The 19,652-nt window shown below is 40.2% G+C and overlaps 1 protein-coding gene across 4 annotated transcripts in view; it reads right to left on the bottom strand.

The window, feature by feature from the left end:
• ATP8A2 (ATPase phospholipid transporting 8A2) overlaps positions 1-19,652 on the bottom strand; it is a 311,840-nt gene that overhangs the window by 258,481 nt on the left and 33,707 nt on the right. For 3 of the 4 annotated variants that reach the window (XM_039718662.1, XM_039718664.1, XM_039718666.1), the window contains 5 exons: positions 18,528-18,672; positions 5,858-5,957; positions 5,160-5,258; positions 4,252-4,297; positions 30-70 (listed from right to left, as the gene is read on the bottom strand). In XM_039718662.1, the coding sequence (XP_039574596.1) occupies positions 30-70; positions 4,252-4,297; positions 5,160-5,258; positions 5,858-5,957; positions 18,528-18,672 (431 nt within the window). Of the gene's footprint in view, positions 1-29; positions 71-4,251; positions 4,298-5,159; positions 5,259-5,857; positions 5,958-18,527; positions 18,673-18,809; positions 18,879-19,652 lie in introns of those variants that run through there. The other variant, XM_039718665.1, reaches the window with a different exon arrangement.

The raw sequence follows: 19,652 nt of genomic DNA, 5'->3' as shown, positions 1-19,652 counted from the left end.
CCTCCCTCCCATTGTCAGATTTTATTTACCTCTTTCCACATAATGTTCTGCCACATCCCATTTCTTAGAACTAGAAAGAAAGCTTAAAGTTAGATTACAAAACAAACAGCCACAGTTCAGACAAATTTCAAAACAACTCTATCAGCAGTAGCACACACAATAGGAACCAACACAAAAATCAGAAATGTATTTTTCAGAAGCTGGAACTTCTTTTGTTCACAGCTGTGAGCATGTGAATCCAAGAAATATAAATATGAAGGCCAGATTCTTCCTCTAATTTTTATCTCCTGCCAGACAACAGTTGGTGGCCTGATTTCTTCATGGCATCACTTCATACTAACATGCAGATGGGCAGCATTGCTTCTTGTTTGGGAAATGACCTTCCTTAAAACAAAAGGCATCACTGTCCACTGCAAATCAGTATCAGGAAGCACCTTTACTCTGTGTATGATTTACCACAGAATCTTCACATCTCATATTTTTCCTTGCATTTTATTCATAATGTTTTGACATTAGCACATCCAATTTTATTACCATTACCCATAGCTCATATAAATCTGAGTCTTAATTGCCAAGCAGGCTCAAAGCCCTACCGAAAAGCAACAATCAGCTTTAGCAGAAGGAGAATCCTTACTGCTAAAGTTCACATTGAAACAAGAAAAGGTACCAAAACAGACTTCAGTTTCTGCAGGGCTCCAGTTCTACACTGCCATCTTAACACACTCATTAGTCATTTACCCTGCAGCATGCCTTTCCACCCAAGCACCTCCTCTAGGTCATTCTACACATACTTAATACTACTCCAGCCAAAACAGTAAGAGCAAATATGCCCAATTACTGCTGAGTAACCTAGTCCAAGCAAAGCACATTAACCTTCACTGAAAGCAGCTGCAGCCAGTGTTCAAAGGTGTTTAAAAAGTGCAGTGTGCAACAGATCAGAGTTGAAGAGGTCAGTCCACAGCTCTGAATACAAACATTCTTCTCAGCTCTATGCATTTCATTCATGTGGCTCATTTGAAAATAGTACCATGCTCTCAGAAAAAAATCCTGCTGAATACAGCCTTGACCATCCTACTCAGGATATGCCGCTCCACAAACAGGAATGCAAGACTTGTCAGAATAGATGAAACAGAAGAAACCTGTCTCTTGACTCCTGTTCTCAGGCCACACACATTGAAGCACTGAATCCTTATATTTAATATTGTAGTGAATGGACTACAGTGAACTAAACTATTTAAAAAAAAATGGGTGGGCAGCAACAGAAATAGTGCCACTGATGTGTCAAAAAACAGCTGAGCTTCCAACCAAACCAGTACAGCAGTTTAGGGGAAGAACAGTTTTGGTGCACCCCTTCCATCCCTCACATATACATTGCTCTTTAATTGAGCTCTGCTTAGTTCAGAACTCAGAAGGCTTGAATCCAGAATCTTAAGGGGAAAGCCAAATACCTGCAGCCTTGACTCAAAACTCAAACCTTCAGAGAGAAGTTGCACTATTCAGCATCTCCTGTGCCATGATTTAGACAGCTCCCTATTCCACCAGAATGTTTTGGAGACATTTCAGTAAACACTCTGTTGACATTGTTGTATGCTCACACACAAAGGTATTTTGCAGCATCAAGTGCTACAGACTTCGTCTGGAAGGCAATTTACTTCAGAAAACAATTTCACTCGCAATGCTTACTGAAATCAATTTAGTGATTAAAATTAAATACCCAAGCAAATTACTGCAGCTATTTTCTATTACTGAACTATTTCCTTTAAAACTCATAATCCCACAGTCTAAAGAGAAAGCTGCCATTAGACATAAAACAGTTCAGAAATTTTGGGGTTGCAATTTCACACCTCCTACTTTGCTCAACCCAGTTTTATAGGACTACTCCCAAAGGACAGAAAAGGACATGCCTTCTCTAGAGTATTTATAGTAGGGTAAAATTGATGAATTATTCGCTGTCAAAAGGTACTTGGTTAAAGTAACAAAGGACAAGTACCTAAAAGAGTTGAAGCAGACAGCTACAACTTAAAAAGAGAGTTTCAATATACACCTTTTGTCTAGGGCTTTCCAAGACCAAAACCCAGTTCTAGATCTAGGACTTAACACTGACACTTACATCCAGCCATGCAGGGGCATTTGAAGTGAGGCTTCTGAAGGGGAAGCATCTCCATCAGTCTTGTTCCAGAGTTTCCTAGCCCTGCGCTTGTCTAATACTTGAGTTCATCCCATGCAATATTAAATCCTCATTACTTATTCTATTATTTGACAATGGGAGGACAAATACATCAGAACAATTATTAGTGAGCTCTCTATATCTATGCAATACACTGCTAAGGAGCTCCACTTGGAATTATATGGAGTCTGGTCCCTAGATTTAATGTCATCACCACAGACATCATGTGAAGCCATCCAAGACAAAAAACACTGGCTTAGAGCCTAAACACACTCCACCTCCTAATGCAAATGTTCAGTGCTCAGCTGGGGCACAACTTCAGTTTTAGTTTTCTCTAAAGGGAATTTAATTTCTACATACCAAAGCCACTCTGCAAAGCCAACTGATGTTTTGTATGATAAATTTAAAACAGGAAAAGCAGTTTGAAGATACCCAACTGCTCTAAAAAACTAAACAAAAAAAATGCAAAGCCTACATGACTGCTGCTGCAGTAAGCAACCAGCCATTGCAGGCAGTGGAGTTCAGGACACAGTCAAGCAGACAGCAGGCATCTGCTTCTCAGTGAGCTCAAATGCTCTCCACACTGAATGCATTGATTAGACACCACTCAGCTATAAGAGCAACCTAAAGGCACCCAGAGAACCTAAATTTATTTCATCTTAATCCCACTCTAAACCCAAGTTATCTTTTCACTCTGTTAATACATGTCTCAAGAATAAGCCTCTTTAGCCTTCCTCTTAAGAAGTAGGAGGATACAGTTTTAAGTATCAGACTGAAAATTTATTTAGAGTATTCAAAAGAAAAAAATAAAATCTGAACTCAAATCATTTTTCAAGTGCTAAGTTCCACTTAGCTCCATTAGAACACCTCATGTTCTTTAAGGTTGTCTCTCCACAATTACTGTGACAAACATCCCTTGAAGTGTTTGTTGGCACACATTCTCTATCTACAAATGAATTATAACTGCCTCTGCGACCTCTGAAAGGGCCATCTTTCATATTACCTATAACAAGGCCTGCTGTGCTACAGCCACTTAATTCCCAATTGCTTATGACTAATACAGTGTTCTTGCACTCGAAATATCTTCCCAGACTCTTGCAGAGATATAACCTAGGAGAACTGATAAAGCAATGCCTTTTGACATGTATTAATAAACAATCTTAATGATCAACCCAAATTTTCAAGCACCAAACTCAGTGAAAAAAAAAAGGCATAATGTTTGCAGGACTATCTGAAGCATGGAGCTAGCAGGTTGCTCACTGATTTAAGTGTTCCTCTAGCTTTTTAACACTTCAGGTATTTGTGCTTGGGAGTAAGGGGCTCTTCTGGGAGCTCAAGTCCTTGTGTTCCCATTTCAGCTGCACATTTGTACAGAGGAGCAAAAGTGGAGCTGTCCAACACAGGAGCATGGAGCTGACTTGACTACAGCACAGCACAATCACAGGGTGACCATTGACAAGCTCTTCCTATTTTCTGCAAAGGTTTTCAGTTAAGGGAGGTGAAGAAAATGACAGTGATGTCTTCAGGCATACAGTGACAAGTACTGTCCATACCTTAGGGATACATGTAGGCATTCAGTGGATATCAGTGTAAAACTCTTTCAGTGACACTTCAGGAAAGCAAAGCTAAAAAATTCCCAGACTTACTATATTTAAAGGGCAGCAGCATTTCCAAAAATGACTTTAAATTTTTCTGACAGCAGCTTTTAATGTTAGAGGGGGTTGTTGGCTTTTTTAGTTCTGGATGTTCTGGTGTTGGCTTTGGTGTTAGAATAATCAGGATGGAGTTTGGTAAGGAAAAAATTACTTGGTTTTCTTGGAGGAGTTGAGAACTATGTAACTTTGGACAACCTTGAAATTACATGAACTCAGAAATGCCAGTAATCCTCCCAATGCCTCACCCTTAAGTGTCAGGCCATCAATCATCAGTCTGAAACCTTTAGCAAAGTAAAATCCTAAATTACTGGTAAGTACCTAGTGCACAAAATATGCATTCCTCACCATTATGACTATTAAAGCAACAGAATTGCTCAAAAGTAAGCATTCAGTATTTGCATTTTAAATACTTAGACTGTTTAGTCTTACCTACTGTTTTCTTTTTATTCACTGCACTGTCTGCCTTATGCCTTTTCTGTAAGGAAACAAAACATTTCATTACACCTCATTACACTTTATCACAAATTCAAGAACCATTAGAGCTAAAAATATGACAAACTGCAAGATGATACATTGGGTTCTTTATGCCTTTTTTTTTGTTTTTTTTAAAAAGTCACAGATCATCTAAATTCAAATGGTTTGTAAAAGAGTATAAAGAGTATAATTACAAACTTCAAAGTGAAATTCCCCATGTTGGAAGTCAGGCTCAAATCTTTATCTGTAGTAGAAAAAAAGGCTCCAAATCTAGGTGTTTTTTTTTTTTTTGAAGAAAAACAAAAGGAACAATAAGGACCACAATATTTAGATAAATATCCATGTGCATAAATTCTACATGCTGTTTAGACTGATATCCAAATAATTTCACTCATCAGTACTTTGCAAAGCCAAAAGACCTCATTCTGATGAAAAGCATACAAGCAAGTTAGAGCAGATTTTCCCCAAAACAGTCTTTTCTGTCGTTAAGCTGCTTGCCTCCCCCCAGCCTCCATTTTCAAGACCATATGAAAAGGCTACATATTTGTCAGGGTTCTACATTGTCTTTCCAATAAAAGCATTAATAAGCAAGCTTGAAGAGGGAGAAACAAATGTCCTGATTTCTGTTTTCTTGTTCACCAACCATAATGAAAATACTTATTGATTTCAGTGTATTTTCAGTATTTATTACAGAAATTCAAGTCAAGCACTTTGAAAGTCAAAACAACATTTTGCTGCTGTTCAGCAATGACTCAAGAGACTTCAGAGATGCATGGCTTTATGACATTTTATAGCTTTAGAGATATTTGGTCCTTAGCACATTCCCCATCGTACTCATCCCCATTCCCATCAATCATACTCACATAGTCTTCTATGATTTCTTTGATGCCAGCAACTGTTAAAATAAATAGCAATGGCACCAAGGTGGTATATCTTCCTGTTGGAGAGACATCTGGAATTTGCTGTGAACAGATGGAACAGAGACACATTTTATATTTATATTTAAAATTAATTTCTGGTACATTTAGAATTTTATGCAAAGCTCTCAGAAGACAGAACACAAAGTTCCCTGATTTACTGTGTGATTTGTGCCTCACAAATATCCCCATTCCAGTGGGGAAACTAGCCTACAGACTTAGCAGGTTTGAAGAAACAACAACAATAAAGTGTAGAAGATACTGGTTTTTGTACATGCCTTTTATTCTATTTCTCTTCTCTTTACAAGAAAATTATACTGCTTCACATGGAAGCAGTGATAATCTGAACTAAGTAAGCAGAAGTTTCACAAGAAAGTCACACATTCTTTTCTCACAATGGTCAATAGCTCCATGTTTTATGACACCACTTATTTTCACTTATTAAGAATCAAAGAGGGTCAACTTTACAAACTATGTGGAAAGAAGTCTCTAAGTGGTCTTCCAATTTCAATTAGCAACCACATACCCCATTAATATTACTATTAAAGTTTAAAAATTGCTTTGCAGTTGAGCATAACAACAAAAACAACTTTTCCTACATTACCATTTCATTTTATAAACAAGAGAAAGCAATAAAACAATACCTGCAGTAAGGCAATGAAGAGGAAGAATGCATTTGCAGCTTTTCTTATCTGCTCATACAGGAATCGAGGTAGAAATGTCACCACGCTGTACTTGGCTGTGCTGCAGGGTAGAAGATTTTCATCTTAGTACTTCATCAGAATATCAGGTGGGGATCATGACCAAAAAGTCTAAAAGCCAGTGTCAGAAAACAGTTCAAAGATAACAAAGCAAAGACATATTTAGAATATGGAGGAAGTAGTTGCTTTGGTTATGATAAGGAGCTGTACCAAACAAAAAAGGTATCACAGAGACCCAGAAGGCTGTCACCCACTTCTAGCACTGGTACCTTTGTTACTGGATGAACTATCAGACAATTTACCACCATCCAAACTTCAGCACTGTGAACAGGCAAGCTTTCATTTCAGTTCCAAGTGCATGATCAGGAGCTTAACTCTCAATTTAAATGTTGGGGGAGGCAGAGTTGAATGAGAGAAATTAGAAATTTTGCAACACATTTTTTAAATGTCTCATTTCCTACTTCAGAATGACTTACACTTAGCTATGAATAATCCTCCAGAACAATATACACTTTTTCAGATTAATGGTTCTTGGCTTTTTTCCTATTATATATATATAAATACTGTAACTAACACATATATGTAACTGAATTATTACTATTTCTTCTGCCCTAAAACAAAAACATACTGCACTAACTAGCCTTATTCACCATTTTCACATCAAATCCATAATGGGCATGAGTACAACTTCAGGGAAAAAGAGTCAAAGTTGACACAATAATTTAACCATTAGCATAGAACCTTCACCTTCTGAACTACTGGCCATCAGCGTGAGCTGGAGTTTTAACAACTGAGCACCTGCAGCTCAGTATACCTTGCAAGGCCCAACAAGCAAAACCAGAAATTTTGAGGCATGATTTTGTTTGAGTGCTGTGATTTTGGTTTCATTTTGAGGTTTTGTTTGTGCTTTGTTCCAGTTTGGGTTGGTTTGTTTGTTTTTTGTTGGTTTGGGGTTTTTTTGTTTGTTTTGTTTGTTTGCTTGTTTTTTTAATAAGAAGTCTTATATTTCCAAGGAACTGGGAACACTAAGATACTTGGCTCTCAAGAAAAAAAAAAACTGTTTCCCAATTCCTGTTTTACTGACATCTCCTAGCAATGCCAAGACCACCTCTCCATTAAGTCTATTTTCCAGATTATTCCTTTAACCACCTTCTTTTCCTTCTTATCTGCCCCACCCCCAACTCCAAACCATCTAATCAGACACTGCTGCATCTTTCAAAATCAAACAGTAACTAGATGTAACAAAGCACAGCCTGTTTTAAAAGGCTCTATTTTGAACACTAAAGAAAAATTAGTGGGGTAATTTAAAAAAGACCAATTAAAAAACAATTAAGATGCATCTTACCTTAGGAACTTGCCTTGTTTCCTCTTCAAGCAACTAAAAAAATCCCTTTCTATTGCTACTACTGCTCACCGGAATCAAGTACTTAAATACTCAACATAATATTTTACAGAAATTTCAAATGGTTGTACTTAATCACGGCTCATATCTTCCAAGCCAAATGAGTGAAATCATATATCCAGGTTTAAAGCAAGTCCAGTCTTTATACAAATAAAGCTACTGCCTTGAAATGCTGTTAAATCCTTCCAGCTCTAAGTTTTGGGGTGGTTTTTTTTGTTTTAAGCTACATTTCCTTGGTCTCATGTGTAATAACCTTCCTTTAATACAGAACATAATTAAACACTAATCTCAGAATTATGTTGTGACTTGAAAATATGGGTTAATCAAGTTCACAGTTCAGACCCAGAAGCAGTATCTCCAAGCAGCACTAATTACACATCAAGCAGTGGCAGATTTTATATGAGAATAGTATTCCTCTAGGTATCACATTGCTATGATTATAAGAACACAAGAATTTGACTGCAACCGAGCTGAAACATTTATTAACACCATTCTACCACCTACCAACTTCACAGCTAGCTGGCTCAAACATGATTCTCACTCTAACAATTATGTTAATGCCAACAAAATAAGGCTCTTTTGAAAGAGGTTTGTACATACTAAGTCACTCCACGTATTCTGTTGCTTAAGTAACTTGACAGATGCCCACAGAAAATGGGTACAGCTCTAATTAGAGGCAGGCACAGTCAGCTGTTACCATACAGGTCACAACAGCAACCACGAGTATGAATAAAGAGCAGATACACATCGTTATTCCAAAAGAAAACTTCTCAGAGAAACCTAACCAGCAGTCTAAGCTGTGCAGGAGCATGCAATTGACTTAGCTCTGAAGAATAGTTCTTTAAATGATAAATACAATGCTTATTTTTAAATAACAAAAAAACTCTTGCACTCCTTCACAACAGATAGGTGTGTTACAACTTCAGGATAACCAAAGTTCAGGAAAGTTAAAATCTACATAAGAACAGGTAGAAACTTCAGTCAGCTCACTCATAGCACAGTTTTGGTCACTGGCAGATTAGCTCTCTGACCAGCCCAAATCAGAGCCATGTTAACTCGGAGAATACGAGGCCTGCAGCTCACAGAACAGGTTGAGGCAGGTAGAAGAGGGAAGTACAAGGGGGAAAACAAACAACAAACTGGTTTGTCCTAAAGCAACAGCTGTTACCTATGCAAATCTCGCTTAACTACACAAGTTCAAATGTTGAACAGGTGTGCAAACATTAGAAGAGATGTCTCCTCCACACCTGCAAGTTAATTCACATAAGTCATGTTTCACGTTACACCACTGTGCAAGACAGAAGGAACAATACCAAACCCTGCTAAACAAGTGAATTTGGATACACCTGACTACAGCTGGCTCTGGCCCCACTGTTCCTAGGGCAGTGCAGAGATTTTTTTGAAAGCAATCACTGTATAATTTGCAAAATGTTAGTATCATTCACATACTTTAACTCATTACCATATTGCTGAAGTGCCAAGGATTACCCAGTAATTTTTGTAACAGTCAGCTGAAAAGTAGCAAACAGTGCACTGAGGAACTCAGTAGTGGTTCTTCAGTACAGTTGTCTATTTATTAATTGGTAACTTTTGCACAACCACTCCCATTGTTGTCTTTTTCTCTGTTTCCTAAAAACATTTTATAAAGTCAGGTTAAAGGTTTTACTTTGCTGACTAATGGTTGAAGAGGTAAAGGCTGTCAGTAACAGAGGCAGAGCAGTTACTTCCTTGAGACACGTGTGTGTGCTGGCAACATGCAGCTGAACACAGTCTGCGCTTTTCCAGTCAGCCATCTAAAGCACTTCCACCCCTTCCTTTAGAATGGCAACTGTGAGATGAACTTCACCTTCAGGATAATGATTAAGAAACCAGGACCTCCTTGAGATACGTGGGGTCCTATTTCCAGGGGTCACAAGTACAACAAACTGTGCTTTCCTAGACAGCATTCACACAAACCTGCTCATGCCACAGTTCACGTACTTGAAATACTCTCCAAGAGCTGAAGAATGAGTATCACTTGATGTTGGTGCTTTTAACACACATCAATTTGCAGGAACAATTACTAAGAAAGCCAGGCACAGACACCTGAACTACAGCAAAAGGACTGGATAATTAAAGTGAATGTTACAGACTTGAACCCTTCTCTCACCAAACAGGCTTTGTGTCCATCAACACATACAAAAGGTCAGACACCCAGTAAAAGAGAAGGAAAAGAAAAACCCCAGAAAACCCAAGCTGATGTGCTTGTCTGAAGAGCTCAAATACAGTCTTTAGTGGAACGGTGTTTGCATGCTAAGGTCCTGCCAGGCACACGACACCTGATAGCAAGACTGACATCAGCATCTGAGGTTCTGCTAAAGCTCTCAGGTACAGAGGTAGCATGACAAGCCACCTCCAGGCAGTCACCATTGCAGCAGGAGGCACAGCAGCAAGCTTTACGTATTTCAAGAGACATCAACAGAAAAAACAACATTCAGCTATTACATTGAGTTCAGAGAACGCACATTTATAGGTACATCTCATCAACAAGCTGCTGCCATGCAGAATACTGAGGAGGTTGTTCTAAACCCAAGTGTCACAAACAAGGTTTTCAGCAGTTGCATGCACATGACAGTGAAAGGTCATCTACCTCCTTGCACAAGGGGAAGATGGTGTACTTTCTCAAAACTTGCTAAAGACACAAAAATCAACTGCTTACAAGTTCCCAAAAAACACATCATGAGGGCTTATAAGAAGCAATTACTCATATGCCTATGAAATGATTATTGGTTGACTGAAAATTAGGTCCTAGATACCCTGGTTTTATAACAACAGGGAGCCTGAACAAATGCAGCCCCCAGTTCCACTAAAGGGCCTTGCCCTATCAGATGAATCCTTGAGACTACAGCTCTTACAGAGGAAGATTCTAGCCAGAAAGGATTTCACTGTCCTGTTTATGGCTGTACACTTCTGTCAGCCAAGAAAAGCATATGTGGTGCTTAAATACCCAAGACAGCCCCTGAGCTCAGGGCAAAACAGAGGAGTATGAAAGGAGTAGGACTTGCTCTTGCATAGCAAAAAGTGCAACAACTTGAATACTGCAAGATATTATTGCTTAAAGCTTGCCAGCGCAAGAAAAAAAAAATAATCAAGAATTACCACATTGTATCTGTCACTCAGCTCTGGAACAACCACTGACCATTATTGCTTAAAGCTTGCCAGCACAAGACAAAAAAAAAAAAAAAATCAAGAATTACCACATTGTATCTGTCACTCAGCTCTGGAACAACCACTGACCACAGTCCAAGTGCCTATTTTGTTTCCATCTTTCCCTGCACTCTGCTACAGTTTCTCCATAATACCAAAGGTATTTTAATATATAGATTCATATATTGTTAAAAGAGGAAATGTGTTTAAGGGACATTGTTGTGCTTAGCTACTGAAACATCAAACCCTGAAAGATTTCCCACAAAAGCCACAGTGAAACTGTAGAAGACAAATCTGTTGTCTGAAATCATCCGCACAGACAATGAAACTGATTGAGAGTATTCAAATGTATTAGAATTAATCAATTTTAACTTTGACTGAAAACAATTCTAGCAGATTCCAGCTGAAGCAAACTTATTAGTGGGGTAGCATTCCTCTCAAGCACCTCACCACTTCCCCACATTCCTTATTTCTTCATTTATAGTATGGGCTCCCACCAGAAGCAACTAGAGGCACCAACTGTTTGGAAAACGTGTTCTTTCCCTTGTTTGTTACGGGTGGAATTGATCACATCTCAGAATCCCTGAGCCCTCCTTCCTCAAACCATATGATTTAGAGGAAAATCACTGCTTCATACAAGTTTAAAAGAGTCAGAACATACGAACACAGCCCACTAATTTCCCTGCAATAGCAGCACCATTAGAGCTTGCTTTATGGGGGCCACAATGATTTCGGTCTGCTGCAATAAGAAAACAAAACTCTTCATAAAAACAGTTTATTCAAGTTAAAATCAAGGTCTCATAAGAAAAAAATGCAGACAGCTGTCAGGTAGACAACCAGCCACTAATGTTGAGGAGTGTTTTACACAAGGGAGAAACCTAAATTAGCACAGACATTTCAGATCATTCTTACATCATTATTTTCTAGTCATGCGCATCCTGAGTGTTGCATCCTACCTCAACACCTAATAAAAAGGTAGGGGGTTAAGTGCAACGCTCAGTGGTTACCACTGCCTGAGCAGGCAAGCTGTGTTATCTACCCTTGTGTACAAGATCCATCTCAGGAGCAAGATGATCAGCCTTGGCTGAGCTACCTGCACTTCCTCCGAAGCTGCATCAGCAACAAGCTCATTTTCAAGGGCTTCAATTCATCTCCTATCCTTACACAGACAGACCACTGCTAAGACAAAAGGACTTGAAAATGCACTATGAACTCCTGTCCACTGAAGCACAACAATCCCATTACTTTCTAGTTCATTAGGATCACCTTCTAACCATGTAAGCATTTTTTTAGAACTTTTAACCTGAAATATCTTATTCCAAACTGCCCCACAATCAGCAGCCCTATTGCCATACATAAGTAGTAAAAGACTGCAACAACTAATGTAATTGATGTTAATTACCAAAGCAAATACTATTTCCACCAGCAAAGTCTCCTACAGTAGCTCAGTCTTAATACAGAGTAGGCACTGCCACAACTGCTTACGCTCAGTTTAACCTGAAAACCAGACCACGTGTCACATTTAATAGAAGCAAGAGCACTTTTGCTCCAAAACCCAGTACCCTGGAGGCTTTTCCTAAAGCATGCAAACAGAAAAGGCCTTTCCATGAGTTCTCTATTCATTAAATCCCTACAAAAAGGGGAACAGATTCCTGGCTGTTTTTCAGTAACAAATGCCTTAAACAAAGACTGTTTAGAAACACTACTAGAAGCTCTGAAGGCATGATAGAGTTTCAACATGAGTGGAGGTCATCACTACAGTAATGTACACAAGGATACACTTGCCTTGCAGTAGCCCTGCTGGCAAGTACAAGTCAATAAAAACAGCTGACCAGCACAGTTAACCTCAGAATTCAACTGTCTAACAAAGTAAGTTTAGTACCACATTTAGTTACTGTGCAAACACAGAAAAGCCTCCATTTAAACACACAGCATTGATATGAAGATGACTGGAGGGGGAAAAAAAACAATCAAACAAGTCACATAAGCTGGCTAGCTGTCTAAAAGCCAGTGTACTAGCTTCAGTTTTAAAGCAAGTTTTAACTCTAAATGTCACACAATTAAAGCAGTGTTTATTTTAGTGACAAGCAGGGGGCTGCAGAAGAAATTAATATTTAGTTTCTGTGGATTGTGAAGATAATTACATTTCTCTCAAGACTATGTGGAATGCAGGTATTACACATCATAAACTCTACTTAGGTTCACTTCAGAAAATTTATTCTCTTCTACCTTTTTTTACAGACCACTAGCAGTCAGGGAGATCCAAAAAGAGAAAAAAGGGACCCAGTTTAATTCACCTGCTGTGTTGCTACTGCTGATGTATGAAATTTATTGTGCCACAAACCACCAGAACAATGTCAGGATACCAGAGAGCTCAGCATGCAGCAGGTGAAAGGACACTAGAACTCCCACATCTGTGGGGTTTTTTTCATCCAGATATTTCATCTGAGCAAAATTCAACAATTTAACTGTCCAGGGGTTATTGCCCTAGGAACAGCCCAAGACCAAATATGCAGCAGCTTCAAATACACTGGTATAATCTCTATACACAACATCAGGCATACAATAACAGGTACTTTTAGTGAATTTTAATGGCTAAAAGTATCATTCTATATCTGTACCCAAGCCTTTTTCATCGTGGCAGATTGCAGTATCAGCAACAGCTGCACTGCAGGAAACAAGTTTTTGTTTATTTAAAAACGTATGTTACACTAAGTATTTTTCTTCACTAAAGAACACAATCTACCTAAAACTAAAAAGAGTTAGAGGATTAGTTTAACACGTGATTAGACTTGCACCACTCAGATTATAATAATACATCCCTACTTTGAAGAATTTCAAAATGCTGTTCTGCCATCAGGCAAGCAATCTGTTCACATGACAACAGAAGAGTATTTCAAATCTAACACAAACACAATAAAACAAATGGCCAGTGCCTGAACTCTACTAAGAACAAACTGAACAGAAACTGAGATATTTTTACCTAAATAACATGGTAAAACATTTTGGTGCAAGATGAATGCCGGGCTATACCACTAAGTACAGAGAAATTCACTAGCACATATCAGGCTACAATCCACATTTCCACAGATCATAGAGAACACTACTCAGGTTTCAAGGGTCAATACTAATTGGTCAGTGATACCAGCAACTCCTATTTCACCAGGGAGAACCTGGCCACACATTCAAAAATTATGAACGTGTCTAAATCACAACTGACTTCTACAGTACCTACACACAAGCCAATAAAGCAATGCACTTGGCTTAATTTAATGCATCCCACGTGAAATAGAAGGAAGACTAAACATTGTGTCTACAGTTTTGTCACCAGCAAGCATCACGCAAACACTGATACGACAGTCTGGGACCACAGGTAAACAGTAGGCTGTTTAATGCAGGACTTAGGATTCCACTAGAAACCTTGTTACAATCTTCAGGACTAAATTCCCCATGCAAAGTGCTTCTGCCTTATGAGACAAGAAATTGATTCTCACCTGTTTACTTGAGTTTTAAGACCCCATACAATTTAAAATAAACACTGAAGACTTTTTGCTTATTATCTATCAGAACTAAATTTTTGCCTGTATGGAAGACAATTGAGTATTTTCTGGATATTATAATGCAACTTCTGGGACCTCCTTAAGAGATCAATCCACCAAAGTCTGTTTTGATAAGAAAACTTCTGAACAAGACTTCTGGATTCAAGATCCATTAAAAACAAACAAGTTGAATTTTGCCATTCCTGACTGCTGCACTGTCCAACCTACCACTCAAGCCACAAACTGAGACTGAACTTGGGGTCCTGATTCAGATGCAAGTCAGATTTACACCAGGATGCATTACCAGGCCTGGAATAGAAGAATATTACCTAGAGCAACATTCACAAAGCAACTCCACAGTCTTCAAAAATTTGGAGAGCACTTCTAATGTCCTTGAAGTTATCTCAGCACACTTGTTCCTCCAGGACTAATAAACCAGAAGTCGAATTCTTTCACATCAACATTACCACATGCAACAAGTGAGGGGCTCAAATCACTTTACTGGTGATTTTTACTAAATGCACTAGAAGAAATTCCTATTACAGTACTGTTATACATTCAGAACAAGCCACTAATATCAGAGTAGATTCTTGTATTACTATGAAACATCCAGGAACTGTATTTCCATGTAAAAAAAAAAACAAAACAACAACTTGTAGAAGACTAACTTCAAATACAATAGCCAGTCTTCACTGAGGACACATTTGGAAAATTGTTCATGCCATTATTTTGGTTATCTCAGAAGTATTAACACAGCATTCAAGCCCCTACCACCATACTCCACCTTATTCCTTTGGTCTTACAAGGCAATAGGGAAGCTTATTTCCCATCTTGTTGTGGGCTGACCTTGGCTGGACACTTCATACTCCCTGATCTGTTCTGTAATTCCTCTTCTCAGCACAACAAGAGACAGAAAATACCATGAAAAAAAATTCATGGGTCAAGATAAAGGCAGTTTGATAAAGCAAAGGTCACGTTGAGAAGCAAAGGGCAACAAAAAACTTACTCCCTACTTCCCACTGGCAGATGTGTCCAGCCACTTCCCAGGAAGTAGGGCTTCAGTACACAGAATGGTAAGTATTAACACAGCACTGAAGCCCCTACCACCATACTCCATCTGTATTCCTTTGGTCTTACAAGGCAACAGGGAAGCTTATTTCCCATCTTGTTGTGGGCTGACCTTGGCTGGACACTTCATACTCCCTGATCTGTTCTGTAATTCCTCTTCTCAGCACAACAAGAGACAGAAAATACCATGAAAAAAAATTCATGGGTCAAGATAAAGGCAGTTTGATAAAGCAAAGGTCACGTTGAGAAGCAAAGGGCAACAAAAAACTTACTCCCTACTTCCCACTGGCAGATGTGTCCAGCCACTTCCCAGGAAGTAGGGCTTCAGTACACAGAATGTTGCTCCAGAGCACAAATGCCACAGTAAGTGGCACAAAGCTCTCTAGAGAGACTGGAAATTTCCTCAACATAAGTCCTTACTGGACTTAAAAGTACAGAAATGTTCTGGTTAAACAGACGAGTGTTTAAGTTATGTATGCTAGATATGCCAAAACAAGTACTAGTTAGCTTTTGTGATAACAAACATTTAATACTGCAGTACAGCTGTGCTGGACAAATAAATAGCATTTATTAATTTTTTACATTTTTTAATTTTTACATTTTTTCAAAGCTTCTAAAATGCTTCAGCTTCTAAAACATTTCAGCTGAAAATCGAACAAAATTTACCTTTTATTAAAAAGTCCAAAATGTAAAACATACATAAAGATTTTCAAACTGAACAGAGCAGGACTGAAGACAGGTAGAAAAGGTGTTTCTACAGATGTAATCACTGCTGCTACAGTATAATAAACAACAGTGACAGCCATATTTATGCACATGTCAAGGGCCAAGCTAAATCTAGCCTGTAACACACAGCACTATGTTTTGAAATAGTTTGTTACAAAGTTTCAAGAACACAAAAATTGGCCATTAGAGAAGTCCTCTTGTAGTCTGAATTATGCCAGAGAGCCAGGGGAAAGAACATTTCTTCTTTCTACATCCTCACACTCCAAGACTTCTGGAAGTGTTAATGCCATCTTGCCATCCACTGAACTTTTGCCATAGCACTACATACTACTTTGAAGTGGGCTCAAGATAATTATCCATTTTTATTACCTTATCCAAAATTAGTCTGTCTTTATGCTCCCACAAACATTACAATTCACTTAACAGTGCTTCTCTACCCACAGAAGTCAAGCAGCTCAAGATGTTTATGACATCTTACACAAAAAGCCATACCACTAACCTACCCTCCCCCATGCTCTGCATTTCCATTTCTTGCTGTATTTTACTTAGTTTTCAGCAAGCTTTTCACACTATCCTTAATTTAGAGAACTTCCTATGAACATTCACAAATTCCCACTGTTATTCAGAGAATCCTTAATGACTACCAAAAATATGACAGTCAGAACTCACACAATTTAAAACAAGCTGGTTTATTATTTTCAGTTTAATTTTCCACAAGCCCACATGTACAGGAGTTCACATGCTTACCCAGCACCTTGCTCTGTGGTACACTGATGCTTCCTAAGGAGACAAAACATCTGCAGATCCATCAGCACAGAGAAACCCAGTTCTGAATGCATTTCTGAAGCTCAACACAGTTAAGTAAGAAAATCCAAAGGCAACAGAGAACTGTAGTTCCTCAAGAGAAACTCCAATATACTTAAGTAACTGAGGCCTCCTTACTCAGGTATTACAAGCTCAGGTCACCTTTACCTTCACTCCCACCAGGCTGAGGGAAGAAAACTAATCCAGAGAGTACAGGCAATGTCTATCACCCTTTAAAAGTCAAGAGATCAAAGCTTTCTTACTAAGCAGCAGTAAATCATTATGAAGTCAACTTAATTTTCAAGTGACACTAAGGAGCTAAGGCTCCTATCAGGTAATGAAAGTATCTCTACTGTAATTTGCTATTACACTACCTGCACTTTGTCCTATCCCTCACATACCAATATTCCTTATGACTCAAAATTTACCTGTCACGAGGCAAAGATGCGAAAAGGTATTGAGAAACTTGTACAGCTATGTATAAGGGGATGGATTCCAGACAGCAAATTGGACACAGCTGCTCTTTAGTAATAGCACTGTCAGGAACAAGTTCTTGGTAGCACAGTAACACACTACTTTTCTATAAAATTTAGCCTGATCAGAACAGAATCTCTTCTGGAAAACCTAAATTACAGATTCTGCCAACCCTCTGTTCCCTGTTTTTCCTTCTTAAAGCAGGGAAAGCACAAATAATCTCTGCACAGGAAACTGTTAAACTCATCCCTTAATTAGTCAAGGAAAAATAAAGCAAGAAAACCTTCACTGTTGCTACCCACACAGAATAAGGAAGATACTGAGAAAATGTGTCATTTTAACTGCTCCTAAACTATTTCCCAGACAAGTATGTAACTATGAATAAGTTGCTGTGGTGCCCAGAACATCAGCACCCTTCCAGAGGATATTCTTAGAACTGCCCTTGGTAATACACACAATAAACCAGACAACGTAAATCATCACTTCAGCAGGATATAAAATGACTCTCTTTTTATAAAGGTACTCATTGTGTAAACTGTTCCTTGAACAATAAGCCAAACATCTGCATTAACGAACAGAAGCCTGCTAAACAATGCCCCTCCTCAGCCATGACAGGAGCCATCTGTTCATCCAGCTAACCCCAGGCAAGTGTGGCAAGCACCATCACAACTTGCTCACGTTATGCATCCTTGTAATCCATGTTTCAGTCCATATTATTTGTGTTTCCAAACTGCAACGACACTGGTAGCATTAATCATACCATCAGAAATATTAACACGCCCCCCTATTTTAAAGGCTCCAAACAGGTAAGAAAATTACCTCCGGCCTTCAATTAAAAAACACAAGTGGACCATCGCCTTTTATGCACAGGGATGCCAGCTTGTAGTTTCTGTAGTTATTCTTGTCCTGTTGGATGCACTTCATCTTTTCTTCCTATTCTATACATTTTTAATATACTTAGCCTAGCTGCTCTTTCAACCAAATGCTACTTTTTAAGGGGGCACTTCATGGAGTTTACTGGATTCTACTCAAAACTCCCACTAAATTTTCACGGGTTAACCCTTGCATCCAGAAATACTCAAGTAGGTCCTGTTATGCCAAAATTCAGCGCCCTACTGAAGTGAATACCTCTTCATGCATCTTGCCCACGCAGCTCTACCAGCTCCCTGCTCTCACTACTGCCGAGGGAAGCAGCTCATCACTTGCTGCTGCTGGATTCGCCCGTGCACTGGCCAGACCCTGGTACCCAGCACAGACACGAAAACCAGCCGTCTCGGCGGACACGCGTTTTATTGTGCTGAAACCCGGCGTGGGCAGGGCCGAGAGGCAAGGAAGAGGGGCCCGAGCCCTCCCAGCCCACGGCTGCGCGGTGCGCGGCTGCCGCCCGTAAAGAGAAGCGGGGACTGCTCCGTACCTGACCCAGTTGTCGCGGAACTTGCTCTGCTGGGGCTGGTTCAAGTAAATGGTGCGGGCTGGTGCCTCGTCCAGATCCGCCGCGGACGTGGCTCCGGACATCTCATCATCCGCCTTCTTATAGCCCGAGGTGGAACAGACAGGTCCTGCGGGGAGAGCGCGGAGGGGAGGCGGTCAGCGAGGGGCCGCACCCAGCGGAGCCGGGCCGGCAGCTCCGGGGCCGCGCCGCGGGGAAGGGCCGCGGGTGGGCGGCGGCTGCGAGCGCGCCCTGCCCGGTGTTTACCACGGCGGCGGCTGTAAATAATGCGTGTCCGGGGAGGGGGCGGCGGGGCGGCCGCAGCCAGCTGGCGGCGGGGACNGCCGCCCCCGCTCCCACCGTGCCAGCGCCGCTCCCGCCGGGAACCGCCGGGCGGCCCCGCCGTGTCCCCCGCCTCAGCCTGCTGGGCTCCGTGCGAGGGAGGCAGCCAGCATCCTGCGCACGGCCGCGGGGCTCCGGGGCCGCTCGGCTCCTGGGCAGCGCATCCCGAGCCCAACGCCGCGCTCCGGGAGCGGCGCAGCATCTCCGCCACAGCTCTCCCAGACCCCCACGGCGGGACCGAGCTGCCTTCCCCCGCCCCTGACACCGTACGGGGGCTACGGCCGGGCATCTGGGGAGTCTGTCCCTAAAGCCAAGGCTCAGACTAAACTGATAAAAAAATACTGTCTTGCTTTACACGTGCAACTTCAGAGCTTTGACTTTAAGCGGCAGAAGCATGAAGTAATTTTCATTTCCCACTGGGTCTGGAGTGAATTGAGTTCCATAAGCATCGTTTACTTTTACATTAAAAGAATGCAAAAACGTAAGGGAAAGGAGCTAGCTATTCTCTCCGTCAAAGCCTCAAAACATTACTGAAGTTGTGGAGACAGATTTATTGCTTTCCCCTTCCCTCCTGAGCCATGGAGATACTTTAATTTAGTTGAGCTGTAAACATATTAGATAAGAATTTATCAGTTTATTAAATAAGCCATGGACTTACAAGCTAACACAGGTAGCTCTAGACAAGCATATGACAACTTGTTTAATAAAAATCTAGTAAAGGTGTTAGTGTTATTTGAGAACTTCATTCAAAGGTTAACAGAAGCAATG

This window comes from Passer montanus, unplaced genomic scaffold, assembly GCF_014805655.1.
Source record: "Passer montanus isolate IOZ18808 unplaced genomic scaffold, ASM1480565v1 scaffold4, whole genome shotgun sequence".
NCBI lineage: Eukaryota > Metazoa > Chordata > Aves > Passeriformes > Passeridae > Passer > Passer montanus.
The sequence above is the reverse complement of the archived record's forward strand: the minus strand, read 5'-3'. Positions and strand labels throughout refer to the sequence as shown.